Source organism: Cnephaeus nilssonii, assembly GCF_951640355.1.
Source record: "Cnephaeus nilssonii genome assembly, chromosome: 19".
NCBI classification, from domain to species: domain Eukaryota; kingdom Metazoa; phylum Chordata; class Mammalia; order Chiroptera; family Vespertilionidae; genus Cnephaeus; species Cnephaeus nilssonii.
The window spans coordinates 2,995,514-3,017,982 of NC_137090.1; the positions used below are offsets into that span (position 1 = coordinate 2,995,514).

Below are 22,469 nucleotides of genomic sequence, written 5' to 3' on the forward strand. Positions count from 1 at the left end.
TAAAACATGAGACCTCACAGTAATTGTAAAGTTAACTACAAGTTATAGCATAAAAAAGACAACTTTGAAAACCTAGTTGGGCACTGGCTGGGTGGCTCGGTTGGTTATAGAGTGTCATCCTGATACGCCAAGGTTGTAGGTTTGACCCCTGGTCAGGGCACACAGAAGAGTCAACCAACGAATGCATAAATGAGTGGAACAACAAAAATGGATCTCGCCGAAACCGGTTTGGCTCAGTGGATAGAGCGTCGGCCTGCGGACTCAAGGGTCCCAGGTCCGATTCCGGTCAAGGGCATGTACCTTGGTTGCGGGCACATCCCCAGTGGGGGGTGTGCAGGAGGCAGCTGATCGATGTTTCTAACTCTCTATCCCTCTCCCTTCCTCTCTGTGGAAAATCAATAAAATATATTTTTTTTTAAAAAAAAGGATCTCTCTCTCTCTCTCTCTCTCTCTCTCTCTCTCTCTCTCCCCTACCCCTCTCTCTCTGAGATCAATGAGTAAATATAAAAAAAAGGAAAAAAAGGAAAGCCCTGACTGGTGTGGCTCACTTGGTTGGAGCGTTGTCCCATACACCAAAAGGTTTCGGGTTCGATTCCTGGTCAGGACACATACCCAGGTGTGGTTCGATCCCTAATTGAGGCACGTGCAGGAGGCAACCGATTGATGTTTCACTCTCACATCAATGTTTCTCTCTCTCTCTCTCTCTTTTATATATTGTTACTGATTTCAGAGAGGAAGGGAGAGGGAGAGAGACTTAGAAATATCATTGATAAGAGAATCATTGATTGGCTGCTTCCTGTACACCCTACACTGGGGATTGAGCTTGAAACCAGGGCATGTGCCCTTGACCAGGATGACCAGGAATCGAACCGTGACCTCCTGGTTCATAGTTGGATGCTCAACCACTGAGCCACACCGGCCGGGCTCTCTCTCTCTTTTTTAATGCAAAAAGCATCAACTGAGTTTGGTCCTCTCCTCAGCTGCAGATGCCGCGTGGGCTGAGGTCTGCGAGTGGGAAGTGTGTGTCGGATCCACCACTCGCTCTGAGATGGGAGACAGAGCGTGGCTGTACCTGTCTGGCGTGTAGACTTCAGGGTGTAATTTTATGGATGGAAGTGATAGAAAGGGGAGAACGTAACCTGGAATTATGGGAAAGGAAAAAGTCTCTGGACGAAGCCTGGCTGGAGACAAATGAGCAGCAGGAGAGCAGTTCTTAGCAGCTGCTAACCGAGCGGGTTACCTTCCCTGTATGAGAATTTCCACTCCAATTCGGATTGTAAAGCTGTGCCCTGGGAGAAGGAAGCAGAGGAGGAAGAGGAGGAGGAGGAGGAAGAGGAGGAGGAGATGGAGGAGGAGGAGGAGGAGGAGGAGGAGGAGGAGGAGGGGGAGGAGATGGAAGTGGAGGAGGAGATGGAGGAGGAGGAGAAGATGGAGAAGGAGGAGGAGGAAATGGAGGAGGAGATGGAGAAAGAGGAGGGGGAGAAGATGGAGGAGGAGGAAGAGGAGGAGGAGGAGGAGGAAGAGATGGAAGAGGAGGAGGAGATGGAGGAGGAGGAGGGGATGGAGGAGGAGATGGAGGAGAAGGAGATGGAAGAGGAGGAGATGGAAGAGGAGGAGATGGAAGAGGAGGAGGAGATGGAAGAGGAGGAGATGGAGGAGGAGGGAGGAGGAGGAGATGGAGGAGGAGGAGGAGGAGGAGGAGGGGGAGATGCCCCAGAATCCCACCCGCGGAGCCCATGTCCTTGGGCGCCTTCTGGGACCAGCTGGATGTGGATGAGGTCGGAAGCAAACCTGAGCCGGGGTCTTTGTAAAGCCCTTGGTCGGAGGCGTGCTGTCGGGGACACGCGGTGGTGTATTTCTGCGTGGAGCACGTGCCCAATGAGAACGGACACGTGATTTGGGCGCAGTGGCTGCAGCCTGGCCCTTGGGAAAGCCTTGGGTACAACGTGTACCCGAGTCCGTGCTGGCCTGCGGTGGGCGGTGGAGGAACGGGCTGTCAGGGACCAGGTGGCTCTGGTTCCTCATTCCGGGGAAGGAGCAGGACGGGCCGGGCTGCGTGTGGCCAACATGGCCTGCGGCCGGGGGATGGGAGCACAGACCTGGCGGGGTGGGGGTGGGGCGCCCACACATCACTGCGCACCCCGTACGCACGTCTGCCCTTGCTTGTTAATCGAACAGTGTATCTTGGGGATCATTTTATTCTATTTTATTTTTTATTATTTTTTAAAATATATTTTTATTGATTTCAGAGAGGAAGGAAGAGGGAGAGAGAGGGATAGAAACATCCATGATGAGAGAGAATCATGGTGGATTGGCTGCCTCCTGCATGCCCCCCACTGGGGATCGAGCCCACAACCCGGGCATGTGCCCTTGACCGGAATCGAACCCGGGACCCCTCAGTTCACAGGCCGGCGCTCTATCCACTGAGCCAAACCAGCCAGGGCTTGGGGATCATTCTAGATCCACTTACATAGGGCTGGCTTGTCCCTTTTAAACATGTCGGTTGGAGTATAACATGTACTGAAAGGCAGCACCCCATGCGTGCGCGGTGATTCTGACAAGGTGAGCAGCCTCCGGGTCCAGCACCCAGGTCGAGACGGAGCACACGGCCTTGGACCCCAGGTAACCACGAGCCTGGCTCCTGGTTTGAACTTGCTGTGAGTGGGACCTGAGCCACGTGCCCGTCCATCTGGGTCCGCAGCTCAGAGTGTCTGAGGCCCCCTCTCATTGCAGGCAGCGGCCGTGTGCTCATGATCATCAGGCGCGTGCTCCCCATAGGAACACGCCAGTTCACCCCCCCCACCCCCCCACCCCCCCGTGAGCACAGCATCGGCCTCGCTGCTTGAGCACTTCAGCTAGTGTGAGCCGTGTGTGTGTGTGTGTGTGTGTGTGTGTGTGTGTGTGTGCGCGCGCGCGCGCGCGCGCGCGCGCACGGCCGTGGGACATGGCAGGTCAGCGTGGCTCATGCCCCGCGGGCCTCGGCCAGAGCAGTAACCCCAACTCTCAGGAGAGCTCCCCCGCCCCCAACCCCCGGGGCGCAGGGCTCCCCCAGGGCGGACACTGTCTCGCAGGCCTGCGCTTTTTCTCCGTTGCCGTCACCTGTGCTTGTTAGACCCCCGGGCTCGGGACAGACGGGGGGCGGGCTTACTCTGCTCCCACTTAGCTCTGCAGCGTCTTCCTGAACTGAGACCCCGAAGCGCCCTCCTGTCCCTGTGGTGGGACTTGTGTCTCCATGGGCCTGCTGTGCCGCTGAGGGTGCATTCCACTGGAGCGTGTGTGGGATTCACGGGAAACCGGGGCCACAGCCAAGAGGCGCGTCCCCACGGCGCGTCCTGCAAGTGCTCTGGTCCCTGGACGAGCCGCATCGAACTGCTGGTGTTTCACTGCACACTCTCCCATCCGAGTATTAGGAGTTGCATTATGGGTAGAATTCTTTAAAGAAGATGAGATGATCACGATGATAATCACATCACAGCTGATGGCCTGTACTTGTGCAGCCCTGTGTGATTTTGAAAATATTTTTTATTTGATCTTAAACACCCTACGAGTTAGACAAGGGCGGCCAATTCCATTGCACAGAGAAGGAGACTGATCCCGGGTCTGGTATCAGGAAGTGTGAGGACTGAGGCGAGAACCGGGTCTTCCCGCTCCCGGGGCCTCTGTTCATTTTGCTCAATCACGTCATTCTCATTCTCCCGTTCTGCACACAGTTCCCTGGCAGGACCAGCGGGTCTTAGCTCCTGAACTTCCTAAAGATCGCTCCGCAAACGCCTTTATTAAAAAGCCCACGGCAGCCCGGCTGGCGTGGCTCAGTGGTTGAGCGTCGACCTATGAACCAGGAGGTCACGGTTCGATTCCTAGTCAGGGCACATGCCCGGGTTGTGGGCTCGATCCCCAGTGTGGGATGTGCAGGAGGCAGCTGATCAGTGATTCTCTCTCATCCTCGATGTTTCTCTCTCTTCCTCTCCCTTTTCTCTGAAATCAGTAAAAAATAGATATGTTTTTTAAAAAGCTCAGGGCAATCTGTTTTTCAGTTATTTTGTGAGCATGGATTGAGGCAGCCTGTCATTTCGTCTGAGGGACACATGTTCATAATTCGGGGAGTCACCACAGGCACGTGCTGTCCTTGTCCGAGGGGCGTACCCATCCGTTCCCATCCGTACCCATCCGTACCCATCCGTTCCCATCCGTACCCATCCGTACCCATCCGTTCCCATCCGTTCCCATCCGTACCCATCCGTTCCCATCCGTACCACCCGTACCCATCCGTACCCATCCGTACCCATCCGTTCCCATCCGTTCCCATCCGTACCATCCGTACCATCCGTACCCATCCGTTCCCATCCGTACCATCCGTACCCATCCGTTCCCATCCGTTCCCATCCGTACCATCCGTACCATCCGTACCCATCCGTACCCATCCGTTCCCATCCGTTCCCATCCGTACCCATCCGTACCCATCCGTACCCATCCGTTCCCATCCGTTCCCATCCGTTCCCATCCGTACCCATCCGTACCCATCCGTACCCATCCGTACCCATCCGTTCCCATCCGTTCCCATCCGTTCCCATCCGTTCCCATCCGTACCCATCCGTACCCATCCGTTCCCATCCGTTCCCATCCGTCCCCATCCGTACCCATCCGTTCCCATCCGTTCCCATCCGTACCCATCCGTTCCCATCCGTACCCATCCGTTCCCATCCGTACCATCCGTTCCCATCCGTACCACCCGTACCCATCCGTACCCATCCGTTCCCATCCGTACCATCCGTACCCATCCGTTCCCATCCGTACCCATCCGTTCCCATCCGTACCATCCGTACCCATCCGTTCCCATCCGTTCCCATCCGTCCCCATCCGTACCCATCCGTTCCCATCCGTTCCCATCCGTACCCATCCGTACCCATCCGTTCCCATCCGTTCCCATCCGTCCCCATCCGTACCCATCCGTTCCCATCCGTTCCCATCCGTACCCATCCGTTCCCATCCGTACCCATCCGTTCCCATCCGTACCCATCCGTTCCCATCCGTACCACCCGTACCCATCCGTACCCATCCGTTCCCATCCGTACCATCCGTTCCCATCCGTACCACCCGTACCCATCCGTACCCATCCGTTCCCATCCGTACCATCCGTTCCCATCCGTACCCATCCGTTCCCATCCGTACCCATCCGTTCCCATCCGTTCCCATCCGTACCCATCCGTTCCCATCCGTACCCATCCGTTCCCATCCGTTCCCATCCGTACCCATCCGTTCCCATCCGTACCCATCCGTTCCCATCCGTACCATCCGTACCCATCCGTTCCCATCCGTACCCATCCGTTCCCATCCGTACCATCCGTACCCATCCGTTCCCATCCGTACCCATCCGTTCCCATCCGTACCCATCCGTTCCCATCCGTTCCCATCCGTACCCATCCGTTCCCATCCGTACCCATCCGTTCCCATCCGTACCATCCGTACCATCCGTACCCATCCGTTCCCATCTGTACCCATCCGTTCCCATCCGTACCCATCCGTACCCATCCGTACCCATCCGTTCCCATCCGTACCCATCCGTTCCCATCCGTACCCATCCGTTCCCATCCGTTCCCATCCGTACCCATCCGTTCCCATCCGTACCCATCCGTTCCCATCCGTACCCATCCGTACCCATCCGTTCCCATCCGTACCCATCCGTTCCCATCCGTACCCATCCGTTCCCATCCGTACCCATCCGTTCCCATCCGTACCCATCCGTACCCATCCGTACCCATCCGTTCCCATCCGTACCCATCCGTTCCCATCCGTACCCATCCGTTCCCATCCGTACCCATCCGTTCCCATCCGTACCCATCCGTTCCCATCCGTTCCCATCCGTTCCCATCCGTTCCCATCCGTTCTTGCGACACGCCCGCTCTCTCTTCTGCGGTGCCAGTCTAATCGCTCTGGGTCATACAAACATGCTCTTCTGTGGAATTTGCCCTCAAACTCACAGTCTCAAGGGAAGATCCGACCCCACACACCGGGAGGAGCGATAAGAGGGACCGCGTGACCTCAGTTCCGCTGGCTCGGAAAAGGCCGCTCCACGCCTGACCTCCCGGCGGGCTGGACGTCCTGTTTCCGCGCACACAGAGCACCGAGAACGCGGTGCTGTGCGGCGCTGACACCGAAGCACGTGTTGTAGGGATTTCCTAGAAACTTCTCCGAACGCCCTGAGACCCGGGTGCACACTGTCGCCTCCGTTTCCTGTGGTTCGCCCGTCTTACGGGAAACTGTACCTACTGGTGCCGCGTTTCAGAGAAAAACCTGGTTCGCTGGTTGAGCTTTTGAAGAGATCAGGCAGACAGAAGTCAGAGTCCGGGGCCCAGTGGCTTGACAGTTGGGCCCAGGCAAGTGACATCCGCAGGCAGCACAGCACACGCTTCATTCTCTGAAACGGTCTTGCCCGGCCACTGACTCAAAAGCAGCCCGATTGTCACAGAACTTAACCTGACAGAGGCCTCAGCTTCCGCGGCGCCCCGGGCAGCGAGCTTCGCAGGAAAGGTGCTGAGTTACAGAACAGAATGCCGCCCCTAGCCGTGGTTTCCATTTGTTACAACTTGAAACGTTCTCGGCCGGCGAGGCTCCGCGGTTGAGCGCCGACCTATGAGCCAGGAGGTCAGGGTTCGATTCCCGGTCGGGGCACATGCCTGGATTGCGGGCTCGATCCCCCGTGTGGGGTGTGCAGGAGGCAGCCGATCCATATTTCTGTCTCGTCATGGATGTTTCTATTTCTCTCTCCCTCTCCCTTCCTCTCTGAAATCAATAAAAATATATTAAAAAACAAAAAACTTTAAACGCTGTCAGCCCTGGGGGTGAATCTCATCGACTCACCCACACTGTGTACCGTGTTTTTAAAGGAAGGGGTGGGGGAGCCTGCGGTTAGCCTAGGACAGTGGTCGGCAAACTGCAGCTCGCGAGCCACATGCGGCTCTCTGGCCCCTTGAGTGTGGCTCTTCCACAAAATACCACGGCCTGGGCGAGTCTGTTTTGAAGAAGTGGCGTTAGAAGAAGTTTAAGTTTAAAAAATGTGGCTCTCCAAAGAAATTTCAATCGTTGTCCTGTTGATATTTGGCTCTGTGACTAATGAGTTTGCCGACCACGGGCCCAGGACCTTACCAGGAGCCGTGATGAAAGCAAGCAGCAGAGGGTGACGTTGGCAGTCTGCACAGTTCCCTCCCAGCCCCAACGGCCCTGGGCCCTGGGCTCCTCAGGCCTCGCCTCCCCAGGCCCTGCCCACAGGGGGCGCGAGAGGGCTGCCGGGCGGAGGTCTGAGTGCCAGCCTCAGGGGGCCTCTAGGATCTGAGAACGAGGGGTGCTGGCTGTTTCCCGCGGCCACTCTGTCAGCTCCGTGTCCCCTTTGGGTGTTTCCGTCCTTCGGTGCCTGTTGAACCGGCTCCTTCTATGAAATTCTCTCCCTGCCAACCAGCGGCGTGGTTCCCGTGTTCCCGCGGGACCCTGATTCACGCAGCCTTTCCTCACAAGCGGGGAGGTCGCTGGGACTAAGCCCATCTCACAGGTGAGGGTGCAGGCTTGCCTGCAGTCACCCAGAGCCGAGACCCACACCTTCCGCCGTGAGCCCCTCTGCGTTCTGGCTCATCTCAGCATGGCTCTTGCCGGACTTTTTTTTTTTTTTCCCCCCAGAGAGGAAAGGAGAGAGAGAGAGAAACATCAATGATGAGAGAGAATCATGGATCGTCCACCTCCTGCACACCCCCCACTGGGGACTGAGCCCACAACCCGGGCCTGTGCCCTGACCGGGAATCGCACCGTGACCTCCTGGTCATAGGTTGATGCTCAGCCACGGAGCCGGGCAGGGTTTATTTTATCAAAAGTCCTTGCATCGGAAGGGCTGCAGATGGAGATGCCCACGTACCGCTCACCGGCCACCGTGCGTACCGGCGCCTGGGTCCGCCCCGCACGCGCGCACAGTGCGTTCCTGCGTTAAAAGCTGCAGTGCTGTCGGGCTGCACCCTTAGAGGCCCCGGCTCCACCCCGGACCCCGCAGTGCCGTTGGCTCCTCCAGTCTGTGACCGTTTCCCGGGTTTTCCTGACTCTCCCTGACCTTGGCAATGCTGACTGTGCCGGTGAGCTGTTCAGGGGAACTTCCCCGCCGTTGGGGCGTTCGGGCGTTCCCTCGTGGTCAGAGCAGGGTGACGGGTTGGGGGGAAGAACCCACAGAGGCAAATGACCGCCCTAAGGTACATCCTCCCTCCTGACTTCTTCCTGCGGGTGGAGACCTTGAGCACGTGGGCAGGGAGGTGTCTGTCCGGTTTGCCCCCTGCCGGCCTCTCCTTTTCCAAAACGTGTTTGTTAGACTACGCCAGTCACCGAATCCTCTTGCTGAACTTGGGCCTCCCGCCCGACTTGCGGGGCCGTGCTTTCTCGGCCGATTACTAACGAGGGTCTGTGTTTGCGTGGCCGGGCTAAGAGCACAGACCCGGGAGGCAGCCGGCGGCCGGGAGGTAGGGCCGCGCGGTGCTTCCTGGGGAATTGCTATGGACGGTGGTCTCTGCTTCGTCCTGTGTTCAGACCTGGCACTTGGCTCTTGTGAGTCTCAGAAAGCTGATGGCCGATGCTCCGACACCCTGTTCCTTCCGGATGAACTGGAATCACCTCGGACCAGCCCTGGAAGGTGGCCTGAGCTTGGCCAGGGTAGCGCAGTGGGTTGAGCATCATCCCATGCACCAAGAGGTCACCGGTGTGATTCCCGGTTAGGGCACATGCCTAGACTGTGGGCTTGATCCCTAGTAGGGGGCGTGCAGGAGGCAGATGATCGATGTTCTCTCTCATCAGTGTTTCTCTCTCCCTCTCTCTTTCTCTTTCTTTCCCTTTCCCTTCCCTCTCTCTCTCAAAAAAAAAAAAAAAAATCAATAAAAACAAGATGACCTGAAGCCCAGGCTCTTGGTGGGATCAGTAACAGGAGGAAGAGCCGTTCCGAGGCAGCGGCAGGGAAGGGAGATCTGGAGGATGCGGTCAGGGACGGAGACTTGCAGGGCTGGACCGAGAGGCGAGAGGCGGTCGGCTGGTGACAGGCGTGGAGGGGGCGGGGATCTCAGGTAGGAGGCAGGGAAGGGACGGGTGGAACACAGGACGAGAGGGCCCCAGTGACAGAAATCATGCTTGGAGCCGGACGCTGACCACGACATGCTGTGGATATTTGCATTCTGTCCCTGAGATTCACCGTCTAGAATATAATAGCCCTATTGTGCTTCTTTGGAAAAAAATATTGTGTATTTTTAAATGCGTATTTTGACTGCTACGGGGCTTGCCTCTCGGGGCATATTCTTTAGATACGGTGTCAGGCGTCTGGAAATCTCTCACAGGCCGATTCCCGTGTGGGAGCTGGGCGATGCGCCTCCTGACCAGATGGAATCCAGGAGCCGGGCGTCTAGAATGGGGTGCTTGTCGGAAAGGGGTGGCGCCTCCGGCCGTTAGTCATTATTTACCGACTGGCCGGGCGGAAAAGGTGGCTGTTCTGCACACGGCGAGCACTTCCCTGTCCCTCCGAGCGCTCGCGAAGCGCGCTGGTGTTGGGCAACATCCTCCGCATCAGAGCACGGGCTGGGGAGGGCCTTCGTGCGGGAGCCAGCGGGATGGGGGCGGTTCTGTCCCGCTGGGAGGGGCCCTCTCGGCGAGGGCTTCCTGTCCGTGAGGAACCGGAAGTCGAGTCCGGTTCATTTGTCATCAGAACAGTGCACAGAGCTGGTGGGTGCATTTGACGTCAGAGTGGTCCCGAACGGGCTGCCTGGTCAGGGCACCCCCAAAGGGAGCCAAGGCCCGACCCGTAAGAATGGGGAGACAGTGGGTCTTCCGTGGTCGTGGCCAGAGATCTGGGCGATTTTATGATGGCGCTTGACCCTCCAATGGGGTGTTCCCTCTTCCCTTCCCACTTGTTAAGGGAACAGAGAGAATCGAGGCGTTGGGCCTGCTCGTGCCGGGGTTAAATATTTTGGAGCCCGGCTCGGTGGTTGAGCATCGGGAGGTCGCAGTTCGATTCCCAGTCAGGGCACAGGCCCGGTGGCAGGCTCAGTCCCCAGTGTGGGGTGTGCAGGAGACAGTCGATTGATGATTCTCTCTCTCATCGTTGATGTTTCTGTCTCTCCCTCTCCATTCCTCTCTGAAATCAATTTAAAAAAGAATTAGAAACAGGAAAAAAAAATCTTTAAATAAATAAATACATACATACATGCATGCATGCATGTATGCATAGATAGATACATACATACATAGGTAGATAGATATATACATACATAGGTAGGTAGATAGATATATAGGTAGATAGATACATACATAGATAGATGATAGATACATAGATACATAGATGATAGATAGATAGTTACATAGATACATAGATACATAGATGATAGATAGATGATAGATAGATACATAGATAGATACATACATAGATGATAGATAGATAGATGATAGATACATAGATAGATACATACATAGATGATAGATAGATAGATGATAGACGGATGGATGTTTAGGAAAGGTCAGCCTTCGCTGTGAGGTCACGGAGCCATGACACTGGTCCTGTGTCCTGCCCAGGCACCCAGGTGTCACGGGCTCTAAAGGGGCCGCCTTCTCGGATCTCTGGTAACCGGACCTGGGCCCAGAGCACCTTCGTGTTGAGGTCACCCCGCGACACCCTCTTGGTCCCCTCCCCCGCCTTTGGTTGGGTGAATGGGGTGTCTCTCAGCTTTGTGATCGCCTTTCTGCTGTGGCAGTGAGCTCCCCAGGAGGACGGGATGGAAACGCAGTGAAAGGGGGTTTTTCTGCTGTAAATAGAGCCTCTGACAGGCAGGTCTACCGCAGGCACAGGGCCGCCGCCTCCGGGCAGCAGCTGGTTAAACAGGCACATTTGCTTTCATTTTGCGGCGTGCAGGCAGAGCCGGCTCTGCTCTCCCCTGACGCTGGTCTACGAGAGCGCTCTGCGGCCGCCGAGTCTAAAAATACCCACCGCGGAGCCTTGGACACAACACTTCTGAGAAGAGAGGAAGTAGAGAAAGCGGAGAAAACAGCCAGGCAGCTAATAGAAGGAACTGAAGTTTAAATATAAAAGCCCTAAAGCCTCCCAACGAACGGGTTTATGGAGGGCCGTAAAGGGGTTACTCACATGACTCCAGATGTTGGTCGCCATAGTAACTACCATTGGATTCTTTGCCACAAATAGCACACGCCTGCTAATATACAAAATGAGTACTTTTCTACTGTAATTATAAATTGCCTCAAGTGATTTTATTTTTCTTTGGAATCAGATTTTTGGCATTTGGGGCTTCCTGTTTTCTAAGTAAAGACTCTATTAGTGCAGCCCTGGCCGGTGTGGCTCAGTGGTTGGAGCATCGTCCTGCACACCGAAGGGTCTAGGGTTTGATCCCTATCAAGGGCGTGCACCTGGGCTGCAGGCTCGATGCCTGGCTCCGGCCAGGGCACATGCGGGAAGCAACCCGTACTTGTGTCTCTCTCACATCCAAGTTCCTCTCTCTGTCTCTCCCTCTCCCTCCCTCCCTTCCGCCTTCTCTGAAATCAGTGGGAAAATATCCTCAATGCGGATTAACAAAAAAAGAAAAATAAGGAAATGGGGCAGCCACAGGAGGGGCACCAGCTCGAAGGGGCTCCCAGAGCCACATCGGGGATGCGCGGCGCACGGTCGGGCCTGCGACGAAGAGCAAATGCGAGCAAATCGTGTACTTTTAAAAAAGCTTTTTACCGAAGGTATTTATTTTTGTGGATGGGTTATGTCCTTTTTAGAGACTCCTGGGAATTGCCCAATAATTTACCACTGAAACAAGGTATCCTGCCATTTCATAGGCATTGTGGCACATTTTCTCCAACAAAAATGTGAATGCATTTGTAGGGGGTAGTTGAAATTAGAATGGCTTAAAAAGTATCTAGGATATATGGTTGATTTACACTGAGTGGCCAGATTATGATGATCTCTGAATGCATAATAATCTGGCCACTCAGTGTATATATACATACATATTGTATGTGTACACACACACACACACACACACACACACACACACACACACACAGTAGCAGTTCCACATTTGGTCACCAGGGGGCACTTTGCCGACGTGAGGCCAACGTGAAAGAAAGGAAACTGATGAACACCAGGGTTAAAGGTCAAAAGGAAACCGGCTCAGTATTACTCAGAGTTTTGGTTGGCAACCCCCTGGGGGGCCCCTTGGAATGAGCTCGTCTTGCTGAACCCACACTGTATATACTCCCATCCTGGGCTTGAGGCGCTTGGGATTTAAATTACTCTGAGATTTGGGCTTATTTCAGCACAGACACTGCAGGCCCGTCTGTCCGGGGAGGGCGCTGTACCCCCAGGCAGGGCAGCAGGTGTAAGCCTCACAGACGGAACTCAGAGGCGAGCCTGGCCCGTCCCGGAGCCCCAGGCTCAGCCGGCAGAGCAGAGTGTGGAGTGAGTGGGCACATGTCTTGGTCCTTTGGCATTAATTCGGAGTGTCAGTAACGCACGTCCCAGCATCCTGGGCGCAAGGTGAGCAGCGGCTGCGCCTGCCATGGCCGCGCAGAGCTCCCTGCCATCGGCGTCCCCTGCATGTCCGTGTGTGTCCTCTGCAGGTGCCGTGAGTCACACACAAGGACTCTGTCACGCTGTGTTCCAAGAAGGCTGCCTCTGAGAAGACCTTGGACCAGTGGTTCCCCCTTTTCTTGGCCACGGCCACCTAAGCATCTCTAACATCCTGGTGTGTTCTCCCCCCCCCGCCCCCCCGACATAGAATTCTTATTATTCAAACACTGAGCTCCTAGTCACGGGGAGGAAGCCTAAAAGGCCATTAGCTTGGTCTAAACAAGCTTCCAAAGAGCATGGCATCCATGAAAGAGAGAAAGAAAAGAACGAAGGAGAGTGGAAGTCCTGAGGAGGAAATCACTAAGAAATTGTTAAAAAAAATAATAATATGAAGTGATATGAAAAAATAGCATATAAAGTTTCAAAACATATAATAGAGAACCGAAATGCGTAAATATGTCACAATATATGTTTGCAGTATCTGAGGCCCCTAGAACCATAAGAAATGCAAAAAAAATCACTGTTAATAACTCATTCTCAAATGGCCCCCCTTTAAAAATCAAATTGCCCCCCACTGTGGGGTGTGGGTCCCTACAGGGAACCACTGCCTCAGACACTCCTGTTAAAATGTAGGAGGAGCCCTAGCCGGTTTGGCTCAGTGGATAGAGCATGGGCCTGCGGACTGAAGGGTCCCAGGTTTGAGTCCGGTCAAGGGCACATGCCCGGGTTGCAGGCTCGATCCCCAGTGGGGGGCGTGCAGGAGGCAGCCAATCAATGATTCTCTCTCATCACGGATGTTTCTCTCTCTCCCTCTCCCTTCCTCTCTGAAGTCAATAAAAACATATATTTTTAAATGTAGAGGAGGGTGGCATTAGGTACCTTTTTAATGCACTGCTGCCGAAGCACAGGGTGTCCTCCGGGGAGTTCGGACTAGCTTCCAGAACCTGCGCAGGTGACTGTTGAACTGTCAGACTCTCCGCACTCTGCTCAGGTTTCTAGAAGGTCCCGGCATCAGGACCACTTGTAGACGGCCCCGCGGCAGCCGAGGCAGCTGCAGGAGGAAGAGCGTGGCTCCTGGGTCTGAATCCTCGTTCTGCTGCTCCTGAGCCCTGGGACCTTCCAAACGACACCCGTCCTATGAGTCTCAGTTCCTTCTTTAAAAAAAATTTTGTTTTTAATTGATTACAGAGAGAGGAAGGGAGAGGGAGAGAGAGACATCAACAATGGGAGAGAATCATCAATTGACTGCCTCCTGCACACCCCCTCCTGGGGACCGAGGCCGCAACCCAGGCGTGTGCCCTGACGGGGAACCTAACCATGACCTCCTGGTTCATAGGTCAACGCTCAACCCCTGAGCCATGCTGGCCAGGCCCATCTCACTTTTCATAATGAAGACAAGCTCTAGGTGAAGACTGGCAGACAAAGAATGAAATGGATCTGTACCTTGTGACAGAGAATTAAGGCTCAGGTAATATTCTAAACAGAAGACAAAGATCACAAGGCTTTTGTTAGATTTTTCCCCCTTTTTTCTATTGTTTTTATTTATTTATTTATTTTTTGCAGGGTGTGGAGGAGAAAGGGCAAAGAGTGAAGGAAGAACTGGTCTTTTTATTTATTTTTTTTAAACTCAGGAGGAGTTATGGCTCCCTCCGGGTACCTGTGCAAATGTATATGATTAACTTGCTGCTCCAGAAAACTATTTTAATCCCCAAGTCATTTACTTTGGCTTTACAGTCGACTAGCATTTGTGTCGGATTTTCCTGCCCTAATTACTTTTTGCTTAAGCGTACTTGAAAATTGTTTGAAATTCCTTTGGTGGAACCGGGGGGTGGGGGGTGGGGTGGAGACATGGGCTTCCCCGGATAAAAGCCTCCTGACACGCGGCCGGTGGGAGAGAAAAGCAGAACCAGCTTTCTGGAGAACAATTTGGCGAAAGTATTTTTAAAACTCTTAAAAAACATGCTTACTCTTTGATCCAGTAAATCTAGGAACTTATCCTAAGGAAGTAATCCAACGAGCAGGCAGAAATGTAGGACCAAGGCGCTCACACATTTATGTCAGAAAAATGAAACACAAACACACACGCGGTGACACCAGCGTAAACCAGGGGAGAAGACGGGATTGATTAAAGCCAGCGTGCTTCTACCGCTGCCGGGCGCGGCCGTGTCAGATCGCGGCTTTAAAAACGTCCACCGCGGTGTTCCACGTGGAAGAGAGGCTGTGAGATAGTGCACGCAGCCTGAGACAGCGCGGGGGTACGGAGACAGGTAGGCGGGTGGCCGCCGCACGGGGCAGACTCCCAGCGTCAGCCTGGGTCTCGCTGAGTGGTGAAATGATGGCTGATTTTGTACCTTTTATATATATTTTATTGATTTTTTACAGAGAGGAAGGGAGAGGGACAGAGAGCTAGAAACATCAATGAGAGAGAAACATCGATCAGCTGCCTCCTGCACACCCCCCACTGGGGATGTGCCCACAACCAAGGTACATGCCCTTGACCGGAATCGAACCTGGGACCCTTCAGTCCGCAGGCCGACGCTCTATCCACTAAGCCAAACCGGTTAGGGCTGATTTTGTACTTTTCTCTGTGTTTTTCAACTTTTCTGCTTGAAGACAGGGTGTCCCCCCCAAAAAAATATAGACACACTTTTTTCTGATAGCTCAATTGATGTTTCTTTTCAGATTTAGCCCACGGAATGAATCATTTTTCAAAGTGCAGTATACATTTTTGGGGGACCCTATATGTGTTACTTTGTAATTAGAAAAACCAACTATCATGTGTTTTAAAAGGATGCATGTTTTGCCCTGACAGGTTTGGCTCAGTGGATAGAGCGTCAGCCTGCAGACTGAAGGGTCCCATGTTCGATTCCGGTCAAGGGCATGTACCTTGGTTGCGGGCACATCCCCAGTAGAGGGTGTGCAGGGGGCAGCTGATCAATGTTTCTCTCTCACCGATGTTTCTAACTCTCTATCCCTCTCCCTTCCTCTCTGTAAAAAATCAATAAAATATATATTTTATTTTTTAAAAAAGGATGCATGTTTAATGTATCCATGAAGAAAGTTAACGTGTTGCTATTCGGTACCCACACAGCGAGGGTCCGTTGGATGCACATGTGACAGTTTCGATTGCGTGTGTTTCCTCAAGAGTCATGTGCATGCATGTGAGTGATCAGCAATCACACTGACTTCATAAAATTAGGTGCGGGGTAGACTGTGTTGTCCCGGGGACAGAACCACCGTCAGCAAACCCTGTGGAGGTGCGGGCAGAGTGGACCGGGGCCCCGCTCCCCGAAGCCGGCCGCAGGAGGGACCGAGCCTGTCTTGGGCGCGCCACGCTTTGGCAAAGCCGCACCGTCCAGTAGGTTTTCTGTGAACGACGTGCAGAACTCGCTTATTGTCCACACAGCGTCGGAACGGGACTGGGAACACGGGAAATCCGCTTCATCTTCTGAAAGCAGTTCCCCAGGTACATGTGTCACTGTCTCCTCTTAGCTCCTCCTGTCGTCAGCTCAGGCGCCCAGGGCGAGAGTGTGAGGTCAGTGCTGGGCAGCCAGGGACCTCGAGGCCCCCGAGAGCTCCTGCCGCACGTTCGGGGACCTCTGCCGCCTCGATGGGCCCGGGAACGGGGCACGGGCCCTGCGCCGGCGCCGGCTCCTCCTCGGTCCGCAGTCCCACGTCCCCGGGGCACCGCGTGGCCTCCCTGAAGGAACCCCTGCGCGTCTGGCTCCCTGTCGTCCACGGTCAGAGGGAAAAGCCTTTTGTGAGGAGCGCGGCCACCGTGGGTCCTTCGGTACTTGAACTGCGTTCGGTACTTGTAGGCGTGCTTGTTAGTTACCCACGTGGTGGACGCTGACTCGGATAAGCAGGGAATGGGAAAAGCAGGTCAATCTCTCTCTCTTTAAAAAAATGTACTTTTATTATTGATTTCAGAAAGGAAGGGAGAGACATCAATGATGAGAGAGAATCATGGATCGGCTGCCTCCTGCACGCCCCCTACTGGGGATCGAGCCCGCAACCCGGGCCTGTGCCCTGACCGGGAATCGGACCGTGACCTCCTGGTTCATAGGTCAACTACTGAGCCACACCAGCCGGGCTAATCTCACTCTTTTGACGCCAAATCGAATCCCAGTTCTACCGGCTGTGACCTTGAGCAAGTTCACTCGCTGTGGCGGCTCTCCGTGCCCTCCCGGAGTTCAGAGCCTGCCGCCTGCCCCCCTCACCTCGTAAGGCGGTGAGGCCCTGTGCCAGGGAGGGGCGGTCGCGGGTCTTCACTCACGCGCTGTCTCCTCCCGCTTTGCCCCACAGTTTCCTTACGCCGCCCCGCCTCCCCAGGAGCCGGTGAAGACGCTGAGGAGCCTGGTCAACATCCGCAAGGACACACTGAGGCTCGTCAAGTAAGTTCCCAGGTTCCCAGCGCTCGATCGGGCCAGGGCTAGGGGCCAGGGGCCCTCCTGCGGGCAGGCAGCCCCACCCCGCAGAGCCCGCCGAGCAGGGGTCCCGGCCCCAGAGGTCGGGCTCTGCATCGAGACTGTTGAGGCTTCACCTCGCAGTCCGTGCGTGCGAGCACTGGCCCTTCCTGATGAATTTCTTTTAAAAGAAGAATTATTGCCGGAGAAAGTGAAGTTGCAGAGCCCTCCACACGCCTGTGTAAAGATGAGCTGTTTGAACTTGGAATAGGAAATCCTTATTCATTGCTTACATTCACTTTAAATTTATTCTTAACCTCATACGCCCCGACACTCAGTGCCCGGGGCCGGCGACTTCGTACCCATCTTATTAATTGTCCCTGATTTGCCTTCTCTGTGTTGTTCCTGCGACAGTGTCAGGCGTTTTATTGTTTTGGGTTTTTTAAAAAATATATTTTTATTGATTTCAGAGAGGAAGGGAGAGGGAGAGAGAGATAGAAACATCAATGATGAGAGAGAATCATTGACTGGCTGCCTCCTGCACGCCCCACACTGGGGATCGAGCCCACAACCCAGGCAAGTGCCCTTGACCGGAATCCAACCCTTCAATCCACAGCTGACGCTCTATCCACTGAACCACACCGGCGAGGGCTTCAGTGTCCGCTTTAAGCAGATGCCGCCTCTGCTAAGGCTCGGGGCTCCCTGGGGGACAGGTTGGAAGAGGCGGGAGGGGAGAGAAGTGGGCCTTGAGGAAACTATGTCAACTACGTGACTGGGAACCTCGGTTCCGATGAGAAGTAAACATAAATGCCGTCGGGCAAAGGCGAAGGACGCTAGCTGTCGTGCTGTGAAGTATCGGACCCCCGCCCGGCGACAGTGGCCGTGACGCCCTCTGCCGTCATCCCCAAGGAGGGCAGAGGCGGGGCGTAGGGCCGGAGGGCAGCCACGATATGTTACGTTTTAAAAAAGGGTGCCGTTTAAATGCGGGCCTGCTGCCCGCCGCATGCTGAGGCTTGGTGCTTGCTAGGTGCGCCGAGGAGGTGAAGGCCCCGGGGGCCGAGGCCGGCAGAGCTAAAGTCCATTACAACGTGGAGTTCACCTTCGACACCGACGCCCGCGTGGCCATCACCATCTACTACCAGGCCACCGAGGAGTTCCAGAACGGCATCGCCAGGTACGAACGGGACCGGGAGCCGCCGCCTCCGCAGCCAGCCCGGGCCCACGCCTCATGCGCTCACCGGGCGAGATGTGGCTCTTGAACGTGGACTTCCTTCTGCAGACCCTACTTCTTTCTTAAAAAAAAATATTTCTGTTGATTTCCGAGAGGAAGGAGAGGGAGAGAGAGAGAGAAACATCCATGATGAGAGAGAATCGTGGATCGGCTGCCTCCTGCACGCCCCCCACTGGGGATAGAGCGGCAACCTGGGCCTGTGCCCTGCCTGACCGGGAATCGAACCGTGACCTCCTGATCCATGGACTGATGCTCACCCGCTGAGCCACGCCGGCCGGGCATAGAGGCCCCCCTTCTGCCCGTGGCCCTTTAAGTTGTGCCACGTGGTGCCGGGGCGGGCGGGCGGCGGAGCCTTCAGGGCGTTACACTGTTAGAACCCCGTGAGGACCCTGCGTGGCCGGTGGCTGCACAGATGGGTTTGATCGCGTTCCCCGGCCAAAGCCGAGGCCGTGGGTGGCGGGAGGCCCCGTCTGCCGGTGTCCTTTCCGGCGCCTGAGAGCAGGTGACTGAGAGCAGGCGTGAGCGGAGGAAATGGCCAGTCCGCCTGGGCCACGCACTGACTCGCTCTGCTCCCTGCTTGATCGGTAGCTACATCCCCAGAGACAGCGGCCTGCAGTCGGAGACGGTGCACTACAAGCGCGGGGTGTGCCAGCAGTTCTGCCTGCCCTCCCACACCGTGGACCCCTCCGCGTGGGCCGACGAGGAGGTGAGCCGCCCCCGGGGGGAGAGCACGCGGGGCAGGTGTCCCCCGTGGGCCTGGACGGCCCGGGAGCTCGTTAGGACCACGGCCAGCAGCGAAGGGACTGACTGCCCGGGCGCTCAGAGGTCACGCTCACCTTCAGCCTTGTAACGCCTTCATACCCTAAAGCAGGCGACCTCAAACTACGGCCCGCGGGCCACATGCGGGTGTTTTTGCCGTTTTGTTTTTTTACTTCAAAATAAGATATGTGCAGTGTGCCTAGGAATTTGTTCATAGTTTTTTTTAAACTATAGTCCGGCCCTCCAACGGTCTGAGGGACAGTGAACTGGCCCCCTGTTTAAAAAGTTTGAGGACCCCTGCCCTAAAGGATACGCCCAACCTCGAAACTTTTCTGTTCCAAACTAGCCCGTTAGCCGAGGGCATTTCAAGAAATCCGCGCTCAGAGAAAAGAACCTAGAGGCTACAAGGCTGTACCTCTAGGAGATTTTAAAGAGAAACTGGTGGCCTTCTGTCAAAGGGACATGGGTAGGGACGAGGTGGTGGAGGAGCAGAGATGAGGTTCGTTTAAAAAAAACAACATATACACACACACATACACACACACACACACACACACACACACACACATACACATACTGAGTAGCCAGATTATTATGACCCCTGAATGCATAATAATCTGGCCACTCAGTGTGTATATATATTAGTGGCCCGGTGCATGAATTCGTGCATAGGTGGGGTCCGGCCAGCCTGGCCAAGGGTAGGGGACATGGGCTGTTGGCCGGCCTGCCTGCTGGTCGAACTCCTGGTCGAGGAGAAAATTTGCATATTAGCTTTTTATTATATAGGATATACACTGAGTGGCCAGATTATTATGCGTTCAGAGATCATAATAATCTGGCCACTCAGTGTATATATTGATTGATTTCAGAGAGGAAGGGGGAGAGAGAGATAGAAACATCAATGATGAGAGAGAATCATTGATCGGCTGCCTCCTGTATGCCCCACAGTGGGGATTCAGCCCGATACCTGGGCCTGTGCCCTGACCGGGAATCGGACCGTGACCTTCTGGTCCATAGGTCGACGCTCAACCACTGAGCCCCACCGGCCGGTAGAGGTGAGGTTGTTGACAACGCCGCCTTCCTGGTGGGCCCGGTGCCATTTAAACGTGCTTTCTTGGTTCTCTCTTCCTCTGCTTTCCCGTCAGCTTGGCTTCGATCTGGACCGAGAGGTCTACCCGCTGGTGGTCCACGCCGTGGTGGATGAAGGAGACGGTACGGACGGACGCCCTCTGTCTCCTTTTGCCAACACACTGTCCTTTGGGGGCACAAGGCCTGGGGCAGCCATGGCCGCCCCTGTGGGTGTCAGGCAGCGTCTGCATCCCCCTCCCCCACTCGTGTTCCCAAGGCCCTCGGCTGACAGGAACACCCCGGGTTCCATAACGTGCCCTGTCGTGACGGCACGGACCGCGGGGAATCGGGGAGGGCCGACCGGCGGGCGTCAGGTGGTCGTTTGGTTTTCTCCTTCATCCGTGTGCCTTCATTTCTTCCAGAGTACTTCGGCCATTGCCACGTGCTGCTGGGCACGTTTGAGAAGGTGAGTGAGTGGCTCTCTAGGGCCTCGCCTCAGCAGGTTCAGCCCTTTCCCGGGGGGACGGTGCAGCCTCGTCCCGGCTGCCTGAGCTCAGCAGGTGGCACTGGCCTCGTCCCGGCTGCCTGAGCTCAGCAGGTGGTGCTGGCCCGGGAGGCTGGGGCTGGGGGTCAAGGGGGCGCTGGGGGCTACACGGGGCCGAGCTCCAGCTCTGCCACCAACTTGTGCATGACCTTCAACCCCGAGGCCTCCTTTCCTCTCCTCCAAACGGAAGGGTCAGACCAGACGTGGGCAAGGCCCTGCCGGCCCTAGGAGCCTGCAGCCCCCCCCGCGGGGCTCCCAGACCACGGGCGGCTGAGAGGAGGCGCAGGGAACGGGCTGCCTGCCTGCCTGGTCGTCACCACCCTGCTCTCCTTGCAGCACACGGACGGGACCTTCTGTGTCAAGCCCCTCAAACAGAAGCAAGTGGTGAGTCCGGAGGGCGGGCTGCTGGTGCCCTCTCCTCCTCTTTCTCTCTTTACTTCCCTCTCTCTCTCTCTCTCTCTTTTTAATATAATTTTATTTATTTCAGAGGGGAAGGGAAAGGGAGAGAGAGAGAAACATCCATGATGAGAGGGAATCATTGATCGGCTGCCTCCTGCACGCCCCGCACTGGGGACTGAGCCCACAACCGGGGCCTGTGCCCTGACCCAGAATCGAACTATGACCTCCTGGTTCTTAGGTCGACGCTCAACCACGGAGCCACACCAGCAGGGCTCTTCCCCCCTCCCCTCTTTTTAACTCTTTGGCTAAGCACTCTTCTTCCCTCCCGTCCCCACTTTTTTTAAACCAAAGGGGAAAGGAGGGGTGTGTACCTGTGGGTGGGAAGCTATGTGGGTGCCCGGAAGGACCTGGGCTCACTGTCGTTACTGCCCCGGAACTGTTGGCTGCGCAGCCGTGATCTGAGCGCGGGGCTTGGGGAGTGACAGGATGAGATCTGTCCCCACATTAGGCTCAGGGAGGGCTCCTTGTATCCGAAACGCCGGGCCGGAAACACGTCCGGCTGCAGGGTAAGTGCTGCGGTCCCGTCCAGGGCCAGTGAGAGCGCTTGGCTTCACGGATCCGGATCACCAGAGCTTTTCTTTTTAAAATATATTTTTATTGATTTCAGAGAGGGAGGGAGAGAGAAACATCAATGATGAGAGAGAATCATTGACCCGGTGTCTCCTGACCCCTACAGGGGACCGAGCCCACAACCCGGGCATGTGCCCTTGACCGGAATCGAACCTGGGACCCTTCAGTCCGCAGGCTGGTGCTCTATCCACTGAGCCACACCAGCCAGGGCTAGTCTGCCCCTTTCTTAGCTGTGGGCGATGGTGAGGGCAGGACAGCGCATGCCTCTGAGCGTGTGAGTCCCTGTGGGGAAATGGTGGAAACATCAAACAACCGATTGTGTTTCTCAACAAGAGCGCCTTCGGGTCCCCCCCCCCCCCCCCCACCGTGAGCCGCAGCCCTCGTTGCCAAGGCGGGGGCGTGCGCGGCCGCTCTTATCTGTGCCGGGTCAGCCTGCCCTTGACTCTGCGTTTGCTGTCCAGGTGGACGGGGTCAGCTACCTCCTCCAGGAGATCTACGGCATTGAGAACAAGTACAACACGCAAGACGCCAAGGCGAGTTCCGCCCGCGGCGCTGCCTGTCCTCCCGGGAGGCAGCGCGCGAAGCCCTCGGTAAAGCCGGGACCTGGGAGGCCGGGCGCCGCGCTCCGCAGTCCGTGCGGGCCCAGAGAGTCTCTTCCTGCCCCTCATTTCAGATGACTGTACTTAAATCGCTCTGGGTTCGTCTCTGAGACACCCCCGGGTCCCCCCTCCCCCCGCCCCGGGTTTGCTGGCTGGGCTTTCTGGACGCTGATCATTAAACCCGTCTTTTTCCCCGTGGGGTCTGCTCGGACCCACGGCCCAGCTGGTCAGAGGCAGATCAGCCTCACAGTGTGAGCTT

The 22,469-nt window shown here is 55.7% G+C and overlaps 1 protein-coding gene across 7 annotated transcripts in view; it reads left to right on the forward strand.

Annotated features, from left to right (window-relative positions):
* RNF157 (ring finger protein 157) overlaps window positions 1-22,469 on the forward strand; it is a 62,400-nt gene that overhangs the window by 22,962 nt on the left and 16,969 nt on the right. For 5 of the 7 annotated variants that reach the window (XR_013815062.1, XR_013815063.1, XM_079797960.1 and 2 more), the window contains exons 3-9: window positions 16,880-16,968; window positions 18,008-18,154; window positions 18,800-18,917; window positions 20,116-20,182; window positions 20,461-20,504; window positions 20,919-20,966; window positions 22,073-22,201. Coding sequence is in view for 5 of the 7 variants with exons in the window: in XM_079797960.1 (XP_079654086.1) it covers window positions 16,880-16,968; window positions 18,008-18,154; window positions 18,800-18,917; window positions 20,116-20,182; window positions 20,461-20,504; window positions 20,919-20,966; window positions 22,073-22,201 (642 nt within the window). In the remaining 2 variants the exon portion in view is untranslated. The remainder of the gene's footprint in view (window positions 1-16,879; window positions 16,969-18,007; window positions 18,155-18,799; window positions 18,918-20,115; window positions 20,183-20,460; window positions 20,505-20,918; window positions 20,967-22,072; window positions 22,202-22,469) is intronic. The other 2 variants (XM_079797962.1, XM_079797963.1) reach the window with 1 other exon arrangement.